The following is a 17404-nucleotide window of genomic DNA, read 5'->3' on the forward strand; positions in this document are numbered from 1 at the left end:
TTCAAAATAAGTGCCTGTCCATTGATTAGAATTGTAAGTATAAGAAAGTGTGGACTGAAGTCCGAGGGCCTCTTGTTACATCTGAGTGCTATGCTGTATACAATAGTAGTGAAATAGCAAACACACCATTTTTGATTGCTAAACTTGAATGAGGTTTTACCAATTCTAAAATTAAAAAATTAGCTTTGATAGTATAAACAGAACCCTGATTAATTAATTTGCTAATTATTCTTCCCTGCAATGACATCAAATATTTGGTCTTTAACTGGATACATAGACCCTGTAAAATGAGTTCAAGTTTCCTTTTCGGACTTATATTATTTCTTGCATTTTTAACCTTGAAGTCTTCAGTTAAGATCTTAACTTTATAAGCTCAATATTCACATCATCTTCAAATGCAACTTAATTTCTAAAAAAATCCATAGTTCCTTTTGTTTTTTAGGAGCTAATGCTTTATTTCATGGTTGCCCTTCATAGATACTCCTTTGCTCAGCTCATCTGTTGCCCCACCTTAGATTGCTGTTCATTCATTAAGTAGGTATTTACTGAATGCCTGCCATACATAGAACAAGAATTATTAAACTAATCTGCTATTACCCACCATTTTCTTATAACTGGAGTTGTGGTATAGCCATAGTAGCTTAGGAACAAAATTGGTAAATCTCTCAAACCTCATTGTCGGTATGAATCTTATTTGGCGTTGAATGTTTTAGGCAGATACTTGCTGGAAGTCCTCAAAACATTAAATGTCAACTCTAAAACACAGATGTTTTATTTAGTCATATGATATAACTTATTTCCTAGACTTGGTCTGGAGCATGATGCTGTATTGATACCATATCCTGCAGCTTATTTTTTAAAGAACTTTTGTCTTTTCAACCATGTGTGTGTAAGGCAGCTTGTATTTCTGTAACCGATGAAAATATTTTACCTCTTATGAAATTTTCTCAAAGCTGATTATTTTATAATCTGAGTTTTATTTAGTTTTTTAGCCCCCAAATAGTCTAGGGTCTTTCATATTTTAAAGTATGCTCACTTTAAAGAAAACTATTATTAAGAACTAACATTTTTTTAATGATTATCTCAAGAACAGTTAAATGACATTTACATCCATTGGGACTAGAAAAATTGCTTAAGTTAGAGATAGCACAGCTGTATTAGTAGGGAGGCTAAACTGTTGTTATATAGACTCATGCAAGTAAAGCACTTAAACATAATAGAGGTTTACATTTTACTCATATAATTGCCGTGGTTGTGTATTGAAGTTGGTGGGTGGTTTTCAGAACCAATAGCATCAGTCTCATAAGGGACCTATGCTGACAGTAGGCACCCTCTTCTTGAATGTTTTACTTTTGAGGTGGCTCTAATCATCACCATTTCAACCCATGGGAAGGGGGAAGAGGAGCAGCCAGGTCTGAAAATGGCATACATCACTCCTGTTCACATACTATTAGAGAAAAATTAGTCACATCTTAAAGTAAGAGAGGCCAAGAGATACAGTCTAGCCAACTGTGCAAGAAGGCAAGAATGGATTTTGGTAGACATTCAGAAGTTTTCACCAAAGATCATGAACAACTACCTTTATTATTTGTGTTGCCTTTCCCTTTTTCAACTCTAGCACTGATGCGTTTATTAGCCTGAATGAAAGTAAACTGTTCTATGTTCTTGGTAATGGTAAGTGCTATCTACTGTGAGTTCTTACTCTACTGAGCATCTGATATAATCTTAGAACCACAGTGAACTCTGCTTATCTTTACTTTTTCAGTAAGCTGCCAGGAGTAATTCCTAAATAAGATATTTGTTTATAAATTCAAAAAGTAAGCTATAGGTTCCTCCCACTTTACAGCCTGACTGAAGGATGTTATGTCATTGTTAGGAAGCCTTCTGCAAATAGTTACAATTTTAAGAGCCTTTGTCTTTGTGTCTCTAACCAGTAGTATATATACCAGTCATCTAGTGAATTTTTGCAAAATAAATAAGCCTGGACCCCACTTGTAAGAGTCTGATTTGATTGCTTGGGAACCGTGATCAGGCATATGTCTTTTGGAAAATCTCTCCAGGCTTAGGTATTTCTCAGGCACACCCTGATTAAGAAGTAACATCTTACAATTTATCAAGTGGTAATCTAGTCAGAACTAAAATTACTAAAATATCTCTTGTAATTTATCCATAACCTATGATTTATTAAAGAATTATAAACTCAGCCTCTTGTTAAAGTAATAGTCATTAAACTCAGGAAGTAACCTGGATGCTTTAATAATTTTTAAAGGGTAATATAAGTGTGACTAAGCAGTAATGACAGAATTATTTTATGCAGGAAATGTCTTAATATTTTGGATCACCTTTTATAAGAATTCATCATTTTACAAAGTCAATGCATCATAAAAGAGTGAAACTAATGCTACATGTTCCTAAATATTAGCTTATAAGAATTTCAAGCCTTTTGGAGAATAGCATGCACTTTTCTTAAGTTTGACTTTTGTTTCTTTCCTTTTAGAGTTCAGCAGTGCCTAAGACCTGGGTCTCAACAGACCACCTCTCCATTGTGTGGTATGTTAACGTAATTTATTTTGATGATTTGTGGTGGTCCCCTTTTCTCATCAGTGCATTGATTGGTTTGTTAACACTCTTAGAGCTTTATTCATGAATAAGGATTTGGGAGACAGATTAATTTAGAGGCTTAGAACTCTAAACTTGGTTCTTGTCTCAGTATAACCAGGATTCCCTTGACAACCTATGAAATCATCTCAGAACCAGTAGCATCAGTCTCAAATGAAGCTAGTGTCAAATATCGAAATTTTAGTTTGTCATAAGTTGGGCAGAATCAAAGGCACTTGTTGTGGGACTTTTGAGCTCTTGACCAGTCAACTACCAGACTCAGGGACTTGATTGATGTAGCATTGGTTATTCTAGAGTAGCCCATGGAAAGCCAAGTCGGAATTAAATTTGCCCTTAACATAAGTAAAGAAATAGACTAAATATGGGTCAAGAAATACATGGACCCTAGGATCTTATCCCTCTGTGTTTTGGTTTAAAGATTCTTTTTCACCTTCCTTTGGCTCTGCAAGAACCACACAGTTCAGGCATACAAAGATAGGGTAGAGTACATCTGTAGTTGGGGCAGATGAGGAAATTTAGGGAAGATAGAGGGATCCCAACAATTCAGCTGTCAAACATCCAGGAAGATTTAATTTGCTTTATTTTTATATGTTTCAACTTTAAGATATATGATTAATAATAATGATTTCCTAAATAATTTTAGAGTTTACACCATTAAAGGAAACTCAGATTTTTGATTAAATAATAGAATTGTGTGTGTTTGTATCAAAAGTATATTTTTAAAGAAAGTTTCACTTGTGACACATTTTATTCTTTAGGTGTAAACAATTGCAATTGACTACAATTCGAGCATTCTTTGATCTTATTGATGCTGACACTAAACAAGTATGTATTTTTAAATTAAAATTATTTCAGTAAAGTAAGAGCTTTGTTGCAGCAGTGGTGGAATTGCTACATTTTTTACTTTGATGTAACTAGAAGCCTACACCTTATGTTGACTATAATTACTTTCAAAATGGAAATATCTTTATTTTTATCTGATAATATTTTGACCACTATTAATAATGAATACAATGCAATGAAGGGAAAGGGGAGGTGAGGGAGATAGAAAAGAGTGAAGAGGGGGATAAATGATGATAGAAGGAGACTTGACTTTAGGGGGTGAACAAACAATACAATATATAGATGATGTATTATAGAATTATACACCTGAAACCTATATAATTTTATTAACCAATGTCATCCTGATAAATTCAATAAAAATTTTTTAAAAAAGAATGCAATGAAAATGAAAAAGTGAAAACATTCCTTAAATCTTCCCCCAGTTCTTTCCCTTTACTGTTTAAAATGTTTTTTATATTCTTTTAGCCTGATTTAATTAAGGGAAATACTTATTATAAGATATTTTATCATTTTTTCTTAGTAATATATTATAGATCTCACGATCTATCATTTATTAAATAACCCAAACTCGCCCGGCCGGGCATGGCTCAGCGGTTGAGCGTCGACCTAGGATCCAGGCAATCGGGGTTTGATTCCCGGTCAGGGCACATGCCTGGGTTGTGGGCTCGATCAGTGACTCTCTCATCATTGATGTTTCTGTCTCCCTCTCTCCCTCTTCTTTCCTCTCTCTGAAATCAATAAAGATATATTTAAACAAATAAATAAATAACCCGAACTCATCAGAACTTAAATTATGTACTTCTAGAAGTGGAACCTTTTCTGTAATGAGATTTCACATATAAACCCTCCAAACTAATGATTTTATAAGTTGTTCAATTAGCAGGACACCTGGAAATCATAGTGTCCTTTATACAATGTCATATTACTCTTTCATCTCTTAACTATGGCAAACAATTTTAGCCTGAGAGAATGCAACTAGATACAATAATAGAATCAATTAAAATTGCAAGACCAGTTTATTTCTGAAATGACATTTGGTAGGTTTAGAGAAAAAAACATTTCAACCAGTGAGGAACAGGAGTATCTCAAACAGGTATATTCTTAAAAAATTGTACATAAAAATAATTTTAATAAATCTTGTTTTCCATTAAATCCTAAGATGAAAAAACTCTAATACTAGTGAGTAATAAGTTATGATTCTGAAAGGATAAGTATTTTACAGACACATTTTAAGGGACAAATGAGAAATTTTTGATAACTAATACTGCTAAGAATCAAAATATTATGAAACCAAATTCTGTTTCACAAACTCACTATATATAATGGACTGGACTAAATGTTAGACAATAAAATGCTAGGATATGATTCCTGCTCAAGAAGTATATAGTCTAGAAGGAAAAGCAAGCATATATACAGGGAATCTATAACTCAAATCATAATCATTTCCAAACATGTACTGAGGATTCAGAATTAGAGTGTGATTTTTGACGGTTATCAGCATAAACATCAAAGCTGAAAACTTGTGCGTGGATGGATTCTCTAGGGAGTGAATAAAGATGGGAGAGTCTGACCTAACTGAAATTTTGGTTGAAAGACCTATGGCTTTTAATTGATTGCAGTCACATGTGGCTGCTTTTTAAAAAATCAAAACTAATTTTGTATTAGCCTGAATCTATTGAAGTATAGTATTTCCATCAGTGATGCTAAATTCCACTTTCTTCCACTCTAGTCACACAATATCTAGAGAATTATATTCTGTTTTGTATATCACGTTTTGTGAGGGTACATGAACAAACTTGAGTTTATCCAGGGAAGGAAGACAGGCAGAGTGGAGAGGGATCTGGAACAGTTCTATGAAAAATAATTGATGTTTTTGAAATTGTTTAATCTATAGAAGAAATGTTTTATTTGGATGAAGCACATAACAATCTTCAATTTTTTGTAGGGCTGTCCCCCAACCTATATACCAAAGCAACAAGGAGTCAGATACTTGCTCTAAATAGGGCAAGACATTCTCCTGGAATATTTTAAAACAGACAACAGAAAAATCCTGTTGTCTGCTTGCATTTTCATTTCATGAAAGATATGACATTTTGATGCAGGGGAAGTAAGTAGAACAGAGTAAAAAGGAATTTATTTCCAAGGGAGAACAATTGTATTTTCTCTAGTCACAGTTTTAATTTCTTTGTTGTGAGATTGGCACTGGTCTGATTTTGGAAACTAGTGTGTAGGAATCACTAGACTGGAGGATCACTTAAGTCTTCTTCTGGTTCTGTATATGTTTATATATTCTCAACTGTTGTTTGAGAGGCACTATTGCATGATGATTAAAAGCGTGGGCTCTGGAGCCAGACTGCCTGTGTTTGAATATTGGTCCTTAATTTCTCTGTGATTTAGTTTTTCATGTTTAAAATACAGATAAAAAGATTATTATCTCCTAGAGTTCTTATGATGATTAAATGAGTTAGTAACATGTTAAGCACTTAGAATAATACCTTAGAATAATAGTAAGTAACTGTTGGCTCTTATCATTATTACTTAAAACAAAGTTTCATTGAATTATCACAAGGATATGAAAGGATACAGAATGTATCAATGTTCTTTCTAGATAACTCAAAATCCCAAGAAGAAATTGTCGGTTTTGAATCACCACTTTATAAGACACCCAGCAAAACACTTTGAGGAAAAGCCAGCAATAATTTCTGACTTAACAGGTTTGTGGTATTTACCTGTTTTAATTTTAAGTAGAGTTTTAATTATTATTTTTAGGTAAATTTGTTATTAGCAGACAAAGTCTTTGAAATTGTGATACTTCAGGTAGTGTAATTCTGTTATATCTTATTAATATCTCTAAGATGGTTTCTTATGAGGTTCTTGGTTAAGGAAGAGAAAAAGTAGAAAAGCAATTTGTAAGATGTTGCTGGTAAAAAAATTTGTCCTGAAAATAACATAACAAGTAGAAAAATTTTAAGATACAGTTAAATGTTCTCTATTCTCCTGATAGTCACATAAAATAAGTGCTATATTATTATTAACTGAGTTTCTCAGCATCAGTCATTCTTTGATCTTCTTTTGATTAGAAGCATATCTTTAGCTGGTAAATTTTGCCTTTATATATAATACCTGTCATACTGTACTTAATTACTTGTCTTGTTTGGAAGATGAAATGTTGACTTCTGTTGATACTTCCTTAGAGTTAAAGACACCAAGTAGATTTAAAATGTTTTATTTGATGTGGATGCTAGTTGGTAATGAGCATATAGAGACTATCTCACTAGATTTTCTAATTTAAAATAGCCATTGTTCAGGGAACCACTTCTTTCTCAAATCCTTTTATGATTGAGAAATATTTCACCAGTATTTAATAAAAGAAATTATTTCATATAAAAAAAAAAAAAACAAGCTAAACAAATTAATTTCCTTTACCTTAGTGACATCTCTGTGGGTTCCAGTGAAAGTGTCAAAGTGGACCTATATGGCTTACAATGTAAGTATACCACCAGTAGATTTTCTTTTACTTTAAAAAAAATTAGTATTTATCTTTAAATGTTAAAGTCTCTTTGAAAAAGATAACCACATATCATTTTGCCACATTAAAACAATTTAATAATAATTCCATAATAATAAATACCTACTTGGTGTTCGGTTTTCCAGTTTTATAACTGTCAAATTTTTTATTTCTTTGTTTTTCAATTTGTTTAAATCAGGATACAAACAAGGTCCACGTAATTGTTGAGATGTGTCTTATTCTTTTAATCTCTAATACTTACTTAACCACCTTTTTTCCCTTGCAGTTTATTTCTTGATGAAAACAAGTCATTTGTCCTATAGTTTCACAGTCTTGATTTTCTGATTGCATCCCTATAGTGCCATTCAACTTATTCCTTTGCCTACTCTTTTGCTGTGACATAGTATTTGAATCTAGATACTCAGTCAGATTCAGGTTTTTGCTTTTGCTAGATTGTCTCACTTTTTGTGATGTTTACAGTTATTGAGGAATCATGCCTAGTATCAGTTCATTTAGGGGGATGCAAAAATGATGATACTCTAATTTGATTATTTCTTCTTCTTTTATTAACTGGAACACTATATAGAAAAACTGATTTAGTAAATTAATCAAAAATGGAATAAATCATAAAGGAAAAAAATGTCAATTACTTGGATCTTTGGATCTTATATTTACTGGTTTTCAGAATAGTGAGTCGGTTCACAAACATCTTCTATTAGTGACCATAAGAGATTTTGGAATTTTTTCCTCCTTAATATTATTATGAACTCGTGTATCTAAGCATATTTGTCTTTCTATCTGAACTAAAATATTAAAATTGTTCTATCTTTATACTAAAATTGATATTAAAAGTGTTCTATCTTTGACTAGTGTATGCCATTTCAAGTTAGGCTCCAGAATGTTTTGATATAGCTGCTCTTTAGTTGTCTTTGATAGTTTTCTCACTATCTAGTATGAGAAGATATTTCAGCTCATTTTGTATATCCCTTGTCCTAGACCTTGAATCAGCTTTATTCTCTAAGGAAGTCTTCCAATATTTGGGAAATAGCACCTAAAATCCATAATCAGGGCACTAGATATGTTTGCAGCTAGTGGGTTAGCATTTCTAGGCCTTTTCAGTGGACAGAGCTAAGAACGGTATTTTATCTTGATCATAAGGCCAAAAACCAAACCAAAAAAACATGCATTCATACTGATACTTTTAAGACAGATTTTAGGACTATAGGGTTTGTACCTGATCTCTCTTCTTCTTTGTACCTTACATCTGTCTCTTCTTCCCACTCCTAGAATATTGGTTCTCAACAACACCAGGAATGATAGAATAATTACTGACTACCTTACCTGGATTTTTGTATAATGAAATTACCCATCCTTATGATAGTTTTATTGTGATTTTCCTTTTTTTTTTTTAGGAATCTGATAAAATATATTTTACATTTCCTCTTGCAAATCATAGAAAAATCCACACTCATGCCTATTGTCAGAGCACCATGCTGGTAAGATGATTGGTACATTTTATGTAAATTTAAAAGGCTATCTGTTCATTTTTCCAATTTAGTATTTAGTATAAAAGTGGGCTGGATGTTGAGAGACTGTTAGGTTTTCTTTGTCTAGATCATGCAGATGTTTTGTTGCCTTCCTTTATAATGTCACATTACTGTTCTGAGACGCTTGGGTAGCTGATACAGAAGTCACACAGGTATTTTCCCAGCAATGGAGAGCAGAGAAATACCGTATTGTTTTTGTTTGTTTCCTTTCAGCTTTCTTTTCTGTATTCTTGAAAAATGTCTGAAATTTTTATTTAAGTTTCATGAGAGCAAAGACCATGTCTGCCTGATTTACCCTCTTCCTTGGCCCTGGACTGGACTTTGTAAACTATAAATATTAGTGTGATGAAAGGACTGATTTTTTTTTTTTTATTGACCTATGTGTATACTAAGGAAGAATTATGTGGCCATCTGAGCAATGTTTCTCATCTTCTTATGCCCTGGTAGGATTTCAGCAGTTGGATCATCAGGTCTTGGAGCATTGCTCTTACTATTTCCTTAAAAGCTAGAGTGATCTTAGGTCATACTTCTCTTAAGTGACTGAAGCTAAATACATAATAGTGTTAAAACATCACAACCATCTCTGCAGTATTTCCGTGATACGCTGATAAAGTAGTAACTGGCTTCAGTCTTGGATTGTATTTCAATCCAAACACCTTCTCAGCTGCTTAGAAGTTATCTGCCTGGTAGTCAAATAAGAACTCAAATGATAAACTAAAAGGCTGTACTTAGATTAATTGTTACTTTTAATTACTTGACTGTGGATTTTTTTGTTTGTGTAAAAGCCCACCTCTAGTTGTTCATTTCTCTATTTTTGTTAAAATGTAGGTTACTTACTATGTAACTACTTAATTAAACTATGGACATTGCCAAACTTAAAATGTAAGTTCAAAAATTAGAAATGCTTGGTAATGTGCCATGGAGAGATGCCTATCAGGTTACTCTTCCTCATATTGCTACTCCAGGTTACTTGCTTACCTGTCTTGTTGACTATAGACTTCTTTGCCTACCCTGGACCTATTTGACTTTTAGAACATCTTGGACACATTCCTAAATAATAAGTTACTATTTTATGTTTTCATTGTGCCTACTGACCCTATCATATAACAGTAAAGTATTGTGAAGATGCCTATTTTACATAATTATTTTCTCCACTACTTAGTGTGCTTTATTTGTGTTATTGATTAACAGGATACAAATAGTTGGATTTTTGGCTGCATAAACAGCACTTCTATGTGGTAAGTCTTTTGAATCTATGGCCTTTCATTATTCATTTTTCTCAACATAAACACACTCACATATTACACGTTCAGAATAGCTTCATACATTTTAAACTCATTTTGGTGATACACTAAATTAAAGTATTGGTTTTAAAGTGAAAAATAAAGGAAATTAATGTAGCAGTAATTTTTGCAAACATTGAAAGAATTGGTTGCTAGGGAAAACAATTTTTTTGTTCCAAAAGGGACTGTGTGGATAGAATATATTGGATTAGACTTATTAGACTTTATTTCATTAGAACTGTCTCTGGTAGCTCTGTAGATGGTTTCTTTTTCCTCTGAAGCTTACTTATAATTTATAAAACTTTAATATATTTGTCCTTTAATTATATTTACATATTTATTTCATAGCCAGCAAGGGGTTGATTTATCATGGAAAGCTGAACTGCTGCCAACAATTAAGGTAAACTATGGCTTTAGAATTTTAATATTTAGGTGAAAAAGTACTTGAGTCTATAGCCATTTTAGAATATGATATTTTATTAATTCATCTAAGTATTAAATAGACTTGAGATTTGTTAATCTGCATTTTAGAAATATTTTCCCTAGAAACGGAGAAATTTAATGGAGAAAACCCTATTTTTTTAACTTTTAGAGGGAAAAACTATTAATGTTGTAAATGAAATGAAATCTGTATCTTATAGCATCATACCAAGAGTTAGATAAATTTTGAAAATTCAGTTTGAGGGTATGTTTAAGGCCCTTTCACTTACATTAGGATATATATCTGTTGCAGTAGCTTTGCCAAGTTAGCTGAGGTGAAGCCCAGGAGTTTAACAAGCATCGCCAAGTAAATCTGATTAGCTTGTTAGATGGCCACTCATAGACAGTTCTTCAGCTTCAGAACCGCTGTCTGGAATTGCCCACATAGGTGCATCTGAAGAACAATGGATCAAGTTATCTGCAGAAATTTCTTAATGCATACAAATTGTAACAACATACAACTACTGTCACTCCTACATGTACTTTCAGGAAAAAAAGTGGGTTTAAGAACTGTATTTGGTGACTTGGCTTTTCATTAAATAGACCAGTCTCGTATCTATTTATTCCTCAAAATATGGTCTATAGGATCTGGTCTTAATTTTGAGAAGGGAATAGATATTCATTTTGGTGAGGTACATTATTAGTCTTACTGTGTCTTCATCTCATTTACTGAATAAGTTCTAGGGGATGATGTTCATATATATCATTAGCCAGCAACTCTTTACTACTTAGGCTAGATCAGAATCATTTGAGATTAAGTTCCAATTCTTCCATCATATTTAACCAAAATAAATACAGAAAGAATGCTGTAACATTGTTTGAAACAAATTATAAAAAGAAAGATCAAATCTGGAAATAATTATGTAAAATATTTAAATTTAATATTAAATGTCATTAGTTTTACATGAAGGGATACATACAGTTCAAGGGATATAGGGACTCTTTCTGGTAGTCCATATTTACATAATTATTAGGAATTTGACTTTCAGCAGGATTATTGACCTGAAAATATAAACATGAGCACATTATGGAATATTGAACATAAAGTTTGAAATGTTTTTTGTAACTTATTAAATAAGAGACAGTGTGTTTGTAATTTATTTTTCTTTTAATATGCTTTAAGCTCTGTTAACAAGAAATAAAATCAGCTTTTTACTTTAATCTTTTTTTTTAGTCTCTGACATTAAGACTTCAAGACTACCCATCTTTGTCTCATCTTGTTGTTTATGTACCATCTGTTCATGGAAGTAAGGTAACAAATGGATTAATGTTGTTACCAGCATGTTTGGGGCTACTCATGCTAAATATTTGTTATTTTTTTTATTACTATTTCAGCATAGGGCTTATCTAAAACAATGGCCAGTTTGGTGATCCACCTAAGACTGGTAGGATCCCTACTCTAACTTGAACTAAGCAGAATAAAACCCAAGTCTCTTTATTCCAAGTGGGAACATCAGTCTTTCAAAATCTATTAATTATTGAGACCCTTTTATATGCAAGAGTCTATGCCAGGAATTATAGGAGGCACACAAATGAGGAAGAAACTAACCCTATTCTAAAAAAGCTACATACTTTTGGATAGGGGAAGAGAAATATATTTGGAAACTGGGGGAAGAATGAGAATAAAAGAGGGACTCAAATATATATGATACAAATCAGAATATAGCAAATTCATGAAAAGTGGAATCAAGAAAGGCTTTATTATGAGATGATTTTTAAATTGCCTTAAAGGATAGTTAGGATTTTTATAGGTAGAATGATTCTAGACCTGTGCTATCCAATATGTGTCTATTTCATTTCAAGTTAATTAAAATCAAATAAAATTAGAAATTCAGTTCCTTTATTGTACTAGCAGCATTCAAGATGCTAAATAGTAACATCATGCTAAATAGTAGCAAAGTAGTTCATTGCCATATTGTGGAGGGCTTTGATTGGAAGATTAAGGACTTAACAATATTCAGGAGTCAGTAAGGAACTGAAAGATTTTTTACAATAGTAATAATGGGATCAGACCTATTTTGGAAGATGAATCTATTTAAGGTATAGGATGGATTAGAAATAGAGTAGGCACCTCATAAGGGGTTATGAGGGCTTGTACTAGGGAAGTAGAAGTAGAAATAAAAGATAGTGATTTTTGAGAGAAGTAGTGGGGAAAGAAGATGGAGGTAAAAGACCTTCTATTCCCCTTTCCACATTTCTTCACCCAACAAAATTATCCTTCAAGATCTAGCCTAAGTGTTCCCTTTTGCCCTTTTCTAGATTCCTTCAGTAACCTCTTTCTTACTCCCATGCTACTTAGTTTATAACCTCTTTGAGGATTTTATTACACTGAATTATAATTTATGTATGTCTCTATCACCATCATCATACTGTGAATTCTTTCAGAGTAAGGATCAGATAGATTTTATTTTACTTTGCATCTTCAACATGTAGGTACTTCCACGTAAATGTTCAAATAATGTTTCTTGAATGAGAAAGTTGATGAGATTTTTAGCCAAAATCATTAAAAAACTTTAAAGTGAAAGGGAAAAGGGGATGTAGTTGGGAGTCATCTCAAAGACTGAGTCTCACAAGTAGCTTATAATGGATTCATTGTTTTGTTTTGCTTAGCTCAAGTGAGAGATAATTCAGCATCTTCAATACTAAAAACTCTCTTTAAGGGTTTTTCTGTCAGGTAAGTTGGTTTTGAGTGAATTTGACATCTTTCTCAAACTTGGAAAGGTCGTCCCTGGTTATTCCAAGATATTAATTAGCTTTTGACAAACAAGAAGTCTTAGCAGCCTAATAAATGTGTAACATGTCCTAATGCTCTTTGAAAAGTACCACTGCTGATGCTACTGTTGCACACACCATCTTACTAGGATGGTAACTTAGGCCTTTCAGTTCTATGCCTGTTACAGCCTGTCACAAGGATATGTATTTTTAAACTGGGAGTTTAAGAAATTTTGTGTCAGCTGAAAATATGGTTTTCAAAATGCAAATGTGGAATTAATCTCCATCTTTTTTAATGACAGAAAACATAATAACTAAATCCATTAGAACTTTATTTACCTCAGATGTTTCAGAGAGAGACCCTTGATATCTTTCTTGGGTAAGGGTTTACTCTATAAAAAGCATGGCCAAAGTTTTTTAAGTGATAATAAAAATTGTATTATTTAAAATTTTTCTATCTGACTTATTTCACTTAGCATGATATGGGGTATAAAACTAAAAGCAACAAATGAAAAAAAAGTCAGACATGGAGAGCAGTGTGGTGGTCACCAGAGGGAAGGGGGGTGGAGGGGTAATAAAGGGAAAAAGGGGGTTAAATATATGGTGGTGGAAGAAGATTTGGTTTTGGGTAGTGGGCACATAGTGCAATATACATAGAATTGTACACTTGAAACCTATATAACCTTATTAACCAATGTTACCTCAATAAATTTAATTTAAAAATTGTATTATTTTAGATACCTGTACAAAGTAATTTAAAATACCTTCCCTATCTCAAGCAATGGCTCACTCAAAATTACTTTGCAAAAATGTAATGAATAATCCTGTTTAATAAATGATTTCTCTAACGTTCTATTAGCTGCTTTCTATAATGAAAATATCTGTGTTCTTTGCCTTGTAAGAGGAAAAAATTAAAGCAAATCTCCTTAACATGATTTTTAAAAAATTCCATGTGTGTACTACAGCCTAATAGCATTTTCTGTCCTCTGTTTTTCACTTTCAAAATAGTAAAAAATTCACCCAAGAGGCAAACACAATAACACTGCTTCAAACACAATCCAAGGTGTAATTAGAAAAGCCTAGGATAGACCCCACTGGCTTTCTGCTTTCTGTAGACAGCAGACAAATTTCTAGCTGCAGTTAGGCATCAGATTAATTTCTTCTGTAGCTCCTATAGATCAAAGTAGTACTGTAGACAAGCGCATGTTCCTTATGCCTTTGTAAAAATGTTATTAGAAAAGAAACATTACCAAAAAATTGTAATACTACAGATGTCATATTTTAGCTTTACTTTTTTTGAGATAACATTTCTTTTTCTTGCTTCATACATAGTAAACCTTTTTTTATTTATTGTAATTACCGTTTAGCCAGAAATAATTTTATACAAATAACATCAGCCATCTGTAGATGAATGGTAGTATGTCTCCAAAAGCCTTTTTAAGTCTAATTAGACTGTAGATACTTAATAATGTGGGATTTTTTTTTTAAAGTAACAAAATCAAATTTTTGTTTTGACTATGAAAGTATTTACATGTATTATTTAAATCCCTAATTAATCTTGAGTTAACCTTGTCTCTTGATGCTTGGCTCCCTTCTTCAATGTCACTCTTCTAGAAACACCTAAAATTAACTACAAGAAAACTTTGTATAGATCTGTTCTTATAGCAATGACCCAGTAATAATTTATTTATTAAATTAAGCTTGTTTATCAAAATTTCTTAGTTTAGCATCTCTGCTTGAGGAATGCTTGCCATTTAAGTACAGACAGAGTTATTGTGACACATAATATGTCTCCAAAACTGAAGACTTATTTTCCACTCAAACATCAAGATAATTTACTAAAAATTTCTGGTTTTTTCCTAATAAATCAATGTTTTAAATTTCAGTTTGTTGTAGATTGTGAATTCTTTAAAAGAGAGGCAAGATCCATACAGCTTCCTGTAACTCATCTTTTTTCATTTGGTAAGTATTTTGATTTTGGAAATCTTAAGAATTGCTTTTATTTTTAACTACTGATTTCTTTTGCGAGTCATTGCAATAAAGCAGAACCATGTAACAAGAGTATTGTGTATTTCAAGTGTAGTTCTTAGAGAAACCATATGCTGTGGTTCAGTAATTTGATTCTTATTAATACTGGGCCAGCAGTCATCTTCTGAGAAGTGAGCTTTAAAAGAAGTTTCTCCATGATCACATATGTTTGCAGGTAGCTGTGTGTGTTTGTGTGTGTATGTATGTGTTTTCTCATGTGAATTCATACTAAATATTGGGCCTTTTTTTTTTTATTAATCCTCACCCAAGGATATTTTTTCCATTGATTTTTAGAGAAAGTGGAAAGGAGAGAGGGAAGTGTGGGGGAAGAGAGAGGGAGAGAGAGAAACATCACTGTGAGACACATCAATTGGGTAATACTATTAACTAAACTACAGGATTTATTTGGTTTTCATTGGGTTTTCTATCTGTGTTCTCCAGGTTCCCACATTGCTTTTAGTTTTCATGTCTCCTCTAATCTTTTATAGTTCCTCAGTCTTTCCTTGTCTTTCATAATTTTGATATCTTTGAAGAGTACTGGTCAGTTATTTTGTAGAATATCCCTCAATTTGGATTTGTCTAATGCTTTCTCAGTCGAGGTTATGCATTTTTGGCAAGAATATCACAGAAGTAATAAGCACTCCTCAATGTATCCTATCAGACGACACATGCTCTTACTCTGTCTGAATACTGGTGATGTTAACCTTGGTCACTTGGTTAAGGTGGTGTCTGCCAGGTTTTTCCACTGTAAACTTACTGTAATTAATAAATATCTTGGGGGAGATACTTTGAGAGTAAGTATCCTGTTTTTCTTCAAAATAACCCACTAATCTTAGTATCCATTGGTTCACCTAGTCTGAAGCAGTTATCACTGATATTCTGTATTTATTGGAATTCTTCCTAAGGGAAAGTTCTCCCTTCTCTCTGATTTATTTACTTATTTTTTTCAATTTTTATTTATGTCAGTAATGGACTCATGCATATTTATTTTGTTCATTGGGTTACAATCCAATATTATTGTTACTTTTTTTTTTTTGCTTAAGTTTTTCTGGTTTCGGATATTGGAATCTCAATTTTGGTTGGCTCTTGTTCTCTTCAATGCCATTCATGAAAAGAATCTATATTACTTGATAGAGGAAACTTCCTTTAAGATTTTTATCCCTTCCCTACCCTTTTTTGGTAGAAAATTACTCGGAACAATACAGAAATGACAACTCTGTCACCTAGCTCATTAAAGATAGCAAGCTTATAAAATAAGAGATCTACCAAGAAACCTTTCCTTTTCAAATTGGAAATATGTACTTGATTTTTTAAAACACATACATGTTATTGAAAGGCATTAATTATAAATGTTTTTTCCAGTTTATTGAAAGAGGATTGGATTTTTAGTTCATTCCTTCATGTCAGAAGTCAGAACCTATAAACTGTTTTTTAATATTAAAAATCTGTTGGCATTATTTTAACATTAAGCAATTGGTAACTCTTTTTATTCTTTCATATTCTAAGCAGTACAGTACTTTTAATTTAACAGGATTATCTTCAAGGAAAGTGAAATTAAATACAAGCGGCCTATTCTATAATATAGAGCTTCTGAACTTTGGACAGGTAATTTTCCTGACTATAACAAGGATTTGATTTTACTTTACTGCTTAGTTAAACAAACAAGTAAACTTTTGTTTTTGTTTTTGTGGTCAAACTCTATTAGATATACCAAGCTTTTAAAGTCAACATAGTAAGCAGGTGCTCAGGAGTCAAAGGTAAGTGTATTTTCTAAAAATATTAAATGGTATTGTCATTTGAAGAATCAGTAGGTTTTTGCTTGAATTTTCTATAATATTTATGCTTCTCTCTAGAGAGAGAGAGGAAGGGAGAGGGAGAGATAGAAACATCAATGATGAGAGTCATTGATCAGCTGCCTCCTGCATGGCCCCCATTGGGGATCGAGCCCAAAACCTGGGCAAGTGCCCTGACCTGGAATCCAACCTCAATCTCCTGGATCATAGGTCATTGCTCAACCACTGAGCCATGCTGGCCAGGTTTTCAATATATTTCTGTGAAGTAAATTTTAATATAATAGAAAAGCTGTTTATATTTCCACTGGTAATCTAACCCTCAATCTTTCAGTGCACAGCACGGCTCTCAACCAACTGAGCCACACAGGCCAGGACTGAATACCAACATTTAAAAAATACTATATATCTTGCTGCCTTATTATAGTAGTAATTCAAATTCAGCTGTTTAATGTTTTTCCAGTTTCTTAGTACATCCCGTATGCTCTAATATCTTTTGTAAATCTTATTAAACATTATTACTTGATAATTCTCCATAATTTTCTATTATGTGATATAACTCCTACTGATTTTGTATGAAATGGGTAATTGTAT

The 17404-nt window shown here is 32.5% G+C and overlaps 1 protein-coding gene across 2 annotated transcripts in view; it reads left to right on the forward strand.

The window, feature by feature from the left end:
* The window catches only part of PGAP1 (post-GPI attachment to proteins inositol deacylase 1), a 53507-nt gene that overhangs the window by 20937 nt on the left and 15166 nt on the right, over positions 1-17404 (forward strand). For both annotated transcript variants that reach the window (XM_081142136.1, XM_081142137.1), the window contains exons 6-16: positions 2498-2550; positions 3378-3444; positions 6071-6176; positions 6894-6949; positions 8383-8466; positions 9709-9755; positions 10149-10200; positions 11455-11532; positions 14879-14954; positions 16552-16625; positions 16726-16777. In XM_081142136.1, the coding sequence (XP_080998262.1) occupies positions 2498-2550; positions 3378-3444; positions 6071-6176; positions 6894-6949; positions 8383-8466; positions 9709-9755; positions 10149-10200; positions 11455-11532; positions 14879-14954; positions 16552-16625; positions 16726-16777 (745 nt within the window). The remainder of the gene's footprint in view (positions 1-2497; positions 2551-3377; positions 3445-6070; positions 6177-6893; positions 6950-8382; positions 8467-9708; positions 9756-10148; positions 10201-11454; positions 11533-14878; positions 14955-16551; positions 16626-16725; positions 16778-17404) is intronic.

The sequence above is a fragment of the Miniopterus schreibersii genome (genome assembly GCF_964146895.1).
Source record: "Miniopterus schreibersii genome assembly, chromosome: 7".
Taxonomy (NCBI): Eukaryota; Metazoa; Chordata; class Mammalia; order Chiroptera; family Miniopteridae; genus Miniopterus; species Miniopterus schreibersii.